The sequence below is a fragment of the Nuphar pumila genome, chromosome 12, assembly GCF_984573655.1.
Source record: "Nuphar pumila chromosome 12, dmNupPumi1.hap1.1, whole genome shotgun sequence".
Taxonomy (NCBI): domain Eukaryota; kingdom Viridiplantae; phylum Streptophyta; class Magnoliopsida; order Nymphaeales; family Nymphaeaceae; genus Nuphar; species Nuphar pumila.
In genome coordinates, this window is record NC_143260.1 from 102,146,099 (window position 1) to 102,154,645 (window position 8,547).

The following is an 8,547-nucleotide window of genomic DNA, read 5'->3' on the forward strand; positions in this document are numbered from 1 at the left end:
TCAATCTTTTCAAGATAAGCTTCTCAAGGCCTTCTCTGACATCAATGCCAACATTTGTTCTCATACACAGTCGATAGCGAAGCTAAAAACCTAGATGAGACGGTTGGTTGAGGCCTTGAGCAGGCGAAGCGAGGAAAGCCTCCCAAGTCAGTCTGTTGTCAATCCAAAGGGTAAAGAATCCATGCACCATGACTTGCATCTCACAGAGTCTCATTAAGAGCAGGCCAACTCTGTTATGACCCTTCAGAGTGGGAAGGAACTTCACCCTACTCAAAAGAAGACTGAAGAGCCTAGTGACAGATCTATTGACCATCAGATCTCTCCTACCAGGCCCAAGAAAAGCATGAACAACCCACGACCTATGCCTTCTCCTTCATATATTTCTAGAGTCCTTTTTCCTCAAGCTTTGAAAAAACTAAATGATTTTAGCAAGCAAGATGCTAGAATGCACGAAATGCTTGACATATTCAAGCATGTTCACATAAACCTTTCCCAGCTAGATGACATTCAACAAGTGCCCGCCTATGCAAAGTTTCGTAAGAAACTTTGCATGCAAAAAAAAAAGTCAAGATTGTTGCCCAAGAGGATCTTCCTGATTGAGCAGGTGAGCTCTATGTTACGACATCAAGCACCACCTAAACTGAAGGATCCCAAGGCACTGATCATCTCTTGTGTCATAGGGAACATGACTGTCAAGTGTGCATTGCTCGATCTTGGGGCAAATGTGAATATACTGTCGGGTTTCCTTTATGACATTTTTAAGATTGGGGATTTAAAGCCCATGACGACCATCTTACAGTTGGCCGACAGGTCTACCAAGCTCTCCCGAGGAATATTAGAAGATGTGTTAGTCAAGGTCGAGGACTTTTATATCTTTGTCGATTTTCTCATTCTGGATATGGAGGGTACTGATGTCGCTCATCAGACCCCCATCATTCTTGGTAGACCATTCTTGGTAGACCATTCTTGGCCATTGTCAACACTCATATTTATTGTCATACTTGAGAGATGAATGTTTCTTTTGGCAATAAATGCATAAGCATTTTTAATGTTGCCACAAGAGCGATAGGAAATGATGAATGCTTCTATGTGATGGATACTCAATGGAAGCAATCCGATCTGTTGTTGGATGTTTGCTTGGATAGAAATTCGGTTTACGACTCACCATCATGTGAGAATAGTCTTCACGTGGAGACTAAGCTCGTTCTTAGCAGACTAGAGAGCCATTGTAGGGCCCAGAGGGGTAGAGTTGGAGGAAATGTTGTGGACAGGTTCATAGATGAAACCATTTTTCTCATACCAACCCATTGAGCATGACTTCACGTCCATTGATCTCATGGACGATGAAGGGTCACTAGAGATCCATCTGGCTGAAGACGTAAAATTTAGCGCTCTATGAGAGACAGTCCATATTAGTGTTATGATATTAGTAGTTTTGTTATTTTTCTGTCATTTTCTTTATTCATGAGCATGAATGTTAGATCATGTATGCATTACATTTTGTGTATTTTTATGAGTTATAAACATTATGACAAGTGGAATATCTGTAGAGCAAGTATAGGGCAACATCAGGTAAGATTCCACAGTGCAGATCAAGTAAATTCTACTACTTTCCTCCTATTTCTTCTGTTTTTTATGTTCATTTATATAGTTTCATGCAAGCATGAGGGAGTGCCACTGAGGACAATGTCATTCAAGCATGGGGGAGGGTGTAGTTTGCACACCCAAATCTTTTTTGTCTTTATACGTGCACATTGATGAAAACTCATAAAAATTGGGTTTGTAAGGAATGAGTTTGACCTTATATAAATGCTTTACATAATCTAATGTTTTTAGAGAATTTTAAAGCCCCACAAAATTTTTTTCTGAACTGATATAGAAAAACATGGTTACTTATGTGGATTTCAAAGAAATAACGATAGATGCATGTTATAGTTTATTTTGAATCATAAGTATGAATATGCACAATTTTATTTTTGAAAACTAAGCAAATGAATAACATTAAAAATAAGAGCTCAAAAAGTAAAAAAAACGCATATGTTTAGTTGTTTGATCTCTTCGTATTTCCCAGTAGCTATACTCAAATATAAGTTGAAGTGCTTGATTCCCATGTTGAAAAGGATAACTAAGAAAATCACTTCTTTGTCTAAGTTAATAGCTGTGATCTATTTTGTTCGAGCAAGTAGAGCTTGAGGGGTGTTTATACCTGGTGCCCTAAAGCCATCTGATTTGGAAGCCACCGGCCCAAAAGCCTGTTGCATGGACTTTATAGAGAGCCTAATAGATGTTGACATTGCATATGACAAGAAGTAAGCTATACGTAAAATAATAAAAATTGAAGGTCTAGTGACTCGAGCAATTAAGTTCGAGGGATACTTTGTATATGGTGCCGTAAGGTCATCTAGCCTGGGAGTCACTAACCCAAAGCTCGTTACACTGGTCACGAAAACTGAAAATTTGACATAGTGCTCAACAAAAAGAAAGAAACAATATGAAAAAATTGAAAAAGAAAAAGAAAGAAAGGCAAAAGCATAAAGATTAAGTTCATTGCTTAGAAATAATTCTTGAAAAACCTGTGCAAAAAACATATAAGTGAAGATAAATAAACAATGACATGTGTATTTAATTTTTTGTGAATAAAGAATAAATGATTATGGTTTTTCTTAGAAAAGTAAAAGAAATAGTTTTACTCTATGGTAGCATGTAAAAGACTCTAATTATGTTTTGAAAGTGTAATGGCATGAAATATTTGTGAAAACAAACTCCTTAGTTGCCTAATGCTTTTTGAAGTTGAATTTTTATGCATACATGACATAGATGTTTGTGGGTAGCATCACTGCAAACCCTCACAAGACCTTACTCATCCACTGGGGTAACCAAGGGGTCTAAAAGGCTTGTTGCATATGCTAAATGCAACCATGATTCCTACGAAAGTGTGTTAGGTTTCTGCTTTGTTTAGTTTATCTTTTGCTTTTTGTTCAAGGTCAGTTTGCTCGAGAACTAGCAAACGATAAGTATGAGAGAATTTGATCATGCATAATTTTATACATAATTTTTACAAGTTTACATGCATGATTACGTGTGAAAATGATTAACAATGCTTGTTTGTTAGTAGTTTCATTTATTTCAATTAAAATTGCAAATTGAGTCCTCTTTGAGTCTTTAAGCAAAATTGAATAAGTTTTTAAAAAATATTTTTTTAAAAAATAGTCTTTTGAAATTTTTGAAAACCTTGGGGACTCTTTTTTGAAGTTTTTATTAAAAATTTGATTAACCCTAATGATGGGTTATAAATAAGAGGTTTAAGAAAGAGGGGGCATCTTTCCCACCTTAAAGTTCATGCCCCCCCTCTCTCTCTCCTCTACCTCTTTTCTCTCTCTTCCTCTCTCTCTATCGGTTCCTCTTCCCCTTTCTTCTCTACCTTCTTCCCCTTTCTCCTCTCTCTTTCTTCTAGCCTCTTCTTCGTCGGTGGATCTTTCTCTTTCGTCGGAGAGGCATACGTGCAACTCGGAGGAAAGATCATTTCTTCTTTTCAACCCCTCCGTCAGGATAGAATGTGAGGTATGTTCCTTCTCCCCTTCTCTTTATTTGAATTGCACATAATTTAGGTTTATTTTGTTTATTGTATATGTAAAATTCTGCATTAGCATTGCATACTGTATAACTACCTTCTGTAATCTCGTTGCACATAAGATAGTGTAAACGTCATTTCAATCACATATAGCTAGTTCATTTAATAGTGCATACTATTTCATTATTGATTTTTCTTTATTTTTTTATGCTCGATGTTGCAGAACAACACACATGGAACTTGAATTCGGTCTATCATCATTGACAGGCTGGATCATTTTTTGTATATTGGATCATACCATCACGCTATATCAATCCCAGCAGTATTGTTTCCTATATTACATGGATTATGCAAACGTGTGCATACTAGAAACCATATATGTTGTTGGTGCTTGGATAGATCCAACATCAAACTTGACTGATTGGATCTTTCAAGAAAAAAAAATCACGCAGATCTTGATTTTTAGATCATGACTCTTTCCTAATTTTCTGATCACGTGAAATAGTTTTTTTATCACACCCATCAGTGTGACTTTTCAAACCATATGTTCTGATTTGTTTGCACCTATTTGTGTGATCGAGATCTGCCATTTTGATTCTGCACTTTTTGGTTTGCCACAGTCGATGCAAATACACTATAGTCATCTTGTTTAGGCTGGGATTTCAACAGGTCAACATCAAATTGTAAATTTGTTGCACCATGTTCCAATGTGGTGCAGAAGATTGTGGTTGCTGTTGGATCTGTTTGGCCAGCGATTCGGCAGATCGGGACTTTCAGATCAAAAACATATGCGGGAGTTGTGCTTCACGCCGTCAACATTAATCACATCGATCATTGTGATTAATGTTAATTATGTCTTAGCCTTACAACATACGCAATTTTGAGTCGGTTGTCTTAGAGTCAGTTAGTTTTATTAGTGTAATTTGTCATTACAGGTTAGTCTAGATTCTTGAGTTTATGCAGCCAACCAATCACCCATTACTAATAGTTTTTCTTACTCTTAGTTAGTTGTTTCTAGTAGTTTGTTATTAATTGTTATATTAGTTAGTTTCTTGATTGTTAGTTAGTTTTGCTATTTTGTCATTTAGTGCTTTAGTTTGTTACATGTTAGTTCATAGTTGTTACATGTAGATAGTTTGTTATAGGTTAGTTAGATTCTTATTTTTTTGTAATTTTTTAATGAACTAACATTGATTTTCTGTCTAGTTTGTGTGTTGTTTTTATTTTATTTTGTATATTATTTTACAGAAAAGCGGTTGGATGTGTGGTAAGCCCTCATACGATCTCCGAAAGAGCCTGCTGAGGTCCCCAAAAGGTCCCATCAAAAGGCCCTTCAGAGAGCTCCTCAGAGAGCCCTCAACAATAAGCAAAGGAATATCAAATACAAAAGAGGCATCAAAATGGACTAGAAGCTCAAGCATTGAAGATCCTCTTTCTCTTTTATTTTTACCTTAGAGTTTATTTTATTTAATTCATTAGGTTTGTAAAAGGTCTATAACTTATTTTTATTTGTTTAAGCCCTCCGTAGAGGGCTGTACTCATAGTTAATTAATTAATTCTTTCATTTTTCAAGGCAATAAAGAGTAGATTAGTTTTCTGTGGAATACAAAGTTTTCTTCCGTTCCCTGAGATCGATCTGGACTCCACTCTAGTGTGAGCCAGTTTTTATTATTTGGTGTTTGGCTTTCACAAACGTTTTTACCAAAAATATCTTTTAAAAATCTATTTCATAAAACTTATACCATGCTCCTTGTTCCCTCTATTAAGAAAAATCTCTTATCAGTGTCTCGTTTTGCAAATGATAATCAATGTTTATTTTAGTTTGATGCTAATGGGTTTTATATAAAAGAACCAAAGAGTAGGACTATATTTATGGCCATCTGAACAACGTGATCAAAATGTGCTATCTATGCCTTCTAATGTTTGCTTTGCTAGAATAAGTATAAATAAGTTTTATTTTTTTGATAAAATTTGGCATTGTTGTTTAGTTCATTCTGGCTTTCATGTTTTGAAAAATCTTAGAAAAACTGGGTCTATTTATTTTATGAACAATAATAATATGAAATTATGCTCTTCTTGTGCAATCATTAAGAATCATAAATTGCCCTTTGATAAAGCTGATTATTTTGTTCAAGCTCCTTTGGAACTCATCCATGTTGATCTGTGGGGTCCTACGTCAACCCCTTATGAGAATTCTAAAAAAAAAAAATGGTTATTTCTTTTGAGCAGAAAATCATATGTTTTTCCTTACTTTATGAATTTCAAGAACATAGTGAAAACTAACTTGGAAAAGAAATTAAGAATTTTTACATTGATGATGGTAGTGAATTTGTTAATGCTAATTTCATCAATTTTCTAAATAATTATAGTATTAAAAGATTACTTTCTTATCCTCATACCCCAAAAATGGTGTAGTTGAGAGAAAGCATATACAAGTTGTTTAGTCTGGTTAGACACTATTATTTTATGTTGGTCTTGGTCAAATTTTTTGGGTTGATGCTTTTAGAACTGGCATTTACCTTATTAACTTGCTGTCTTCTTCAACTTTGGGTCAAAAATCTCCCTATGAACTTTTGTTTCATCGTACCCCTGGTTAGAACATCTTAAAATTTTTGGATGTATATGTTATCCATACCTTGTCCCATATATCAAATCTAAACTTGAACCTAAGTCCAAACCTTGCATTTTCTTAAATTATGGATCTAACTACAAAGGATATGTGTGTCATGATCCCGTGACCCAGTAAACGTTTGTCTCTAGACATGTTATTTTTTATAAAAGAAATTTTATTTATGCTATAAGCAAAGAACCCTTTACATCAAAAGAGGTTATTAAGTGGGTCTAAAACCAAAATTCTAAACTGCCTAGTCTCCCAGTTGAAAACCCTAAACATAGAGAACTAGTTAATTTTATCCATTTGCCCAATCCAATAGAATATATTCACCCGAGTGACTCTTCAATTGAATCATCCTCCCCTGAGTTGCCACCATTGTATAGTGCTTTAGATGAACCATCCTTTCCATAACCTAGTCCAACACCAGAAGTTGTGTCTCCCACTTCCTTATGAGAGAGATCTAGTGAAAACATGTTGTTATCCTCTTCCTTTGGGTTGAATCTCATTGTAGATCTCTCTAACCATACACCCACTAGAACTCATCATATGATAACCAGGTCACAAGATGAAACCTTGTGACCTAGACTATTCTTTGGATCCAGATATCCTATTGCTTTACTAAGTGAATTTAACCAAACTAAATGCGAGCCATCCAACTTTAAACAAGCCAATACCGACCCTAGGTGGAATCAGGCTATGGAAGAAGAAATAAGAGCTCTTCATCAAAACAAAACATGCACCCTTGTTTCTTGAGAAAATGTTACCAATCTAGTCAGGTGCAAGTGGATATATAAAATCAAAAGGCATGCTGATGGAGTCATTGCAAGGTTCAAAGCTTGTTTAGTTGCTAAAGGATACAAACAATAAGAAGTTGATTACTTTGAGACCTTTAGCCTAGTCATCAAACCCAACTCTGTCAGAATGGTTATGTCTATCGTTGTTAGTTTAGGATGATCAATTCATCAATAAGCTGTTAATAATGCTTTTTTCAGAAAATTCTTAAAGAAGTGGTCTATATGGCTTAATTACAGGGGTTCAAAGATAGGAGACATCCTCATTATGTCTATAAACTTGATCGAGCCATCTATAAACTGAAATAAGCTCCCAGAACATGGTTTGAAAGACTCTGGATTTATTTGAAAAACTCAGTTTTACTTAGTCAAAAGTTGATCTGTCCCTATTCATTTGTCATACCAAGAAACTTCACATGTTCGTTCTGGTTTATGTTGATGATATTTTATTCATAGAAAACTTATAGGATAAGGTCAATTATCTAATACAAAACTTTGTATCTAAATTGTCTATTAAAGATCTAGGTCATCTCCATTACTTTCTTGGGATTGAAGTTGTTCCAGACTCTACAGTTTTAATGGTTTTATGTCAGAGGTAGTATATCTTGGATATTCTTATAAAAACATGTATGATAGACTGCAAGCCAATGCTCACTTCTGCTGCTCTTAATGTCTTGCTTTTCGGACATGAAGAAGTTCTGTTAAAAAATCCTACTGAATACAAGAGTATTATCTATGGTCTTCAATATATTACATTCACTAGACATGACATAGCATATGTTGTAAACAAAGCATGCCAGCATGAACCAAGTCAAGACCATTGGACTCATGTCAAACAAATTCTTTGATATTTGAAAGAAACCATGAATATGGGTTTGCAAATCAAGAAGTCTATATCACTCCAGTTGAGTTCTTATTCAGATGTTAAATGAGAAGGGTGCCCAAATGATAGAATATCAACAAGAGGCTATCTAACATTTTTGAGTTCAAATCTCTTGTCTTGGAGATCAACCAAACAACGTACAATTGTCAAGTCTAGCATTGAAGCTAAATATAAAGTCGTTGCTGGAGCTGTTTCTGAGATAGTGTGGCTCAAACAACTGCTAAATGTTACTACAGGTGAACCACCCATACTTTGGTGTGATAATCTCGGTGAAACCTTTCTGGCAGCAAATCCAATGTTTCATGCTCAAACTAAGTATATAGAAATTGACTACCATTTTGTTCATGAAAAAATTGTAAATAGAGAAATTAAAGTTCAATTTATTCTAACTCAGGACCAGGTAGAAGACCTCCTCACTAAACTGATAGCAGAGCCACAATTCACTTAGTTTAGAGACAAGCTCAACCTCGTGGAGGTTGGCTTGAGATGGCATGTCAAGAAGTGTGCTCAAATAGAGGAGTTCAGAGAGACGACTAAGCTGAAATCTAGTGATAACGATAGCAACATTTAGGTTTCCTAAACACGAACACATGTTTTATGTTTTATTGGCTTAGGACAACTCATCATTTGCTTGGTTTTATAACAATGCATATAACAAAAGATCAAACTTTACTAAGAAAACATATAA

General features: G+C 35.1%; 1 protein-coding gene across 1 annotated transcript; it reads left to right on the plus strand.

The window, feature by feature from the left end:
* The first annotated feature begins 454 nt into the window (after positions 1-454).
* On the plus strand, positions 455-1,012 carry LOC149821363 (uncharacterized). The gene has a single exon (XM_089981940.1). It carries the CDS (start codon positions 455-457, stop codon positions 1,010-1,012), a length of 558 nt encoding a protein of 185 aa, XP_089838066.1.
* Positions 1,013-8,547: the final 7,535 nt, after the last annotated feature.

Excerpts from the sequence above, each read along its gene's own strand:
- LOC149821363 (XM_089981940.1), top strand. The coding sequence starts at position 455 with ATGCTTGACATATTCAAGCATGTTCACATAAACCTTTCCCAGCTAGAT.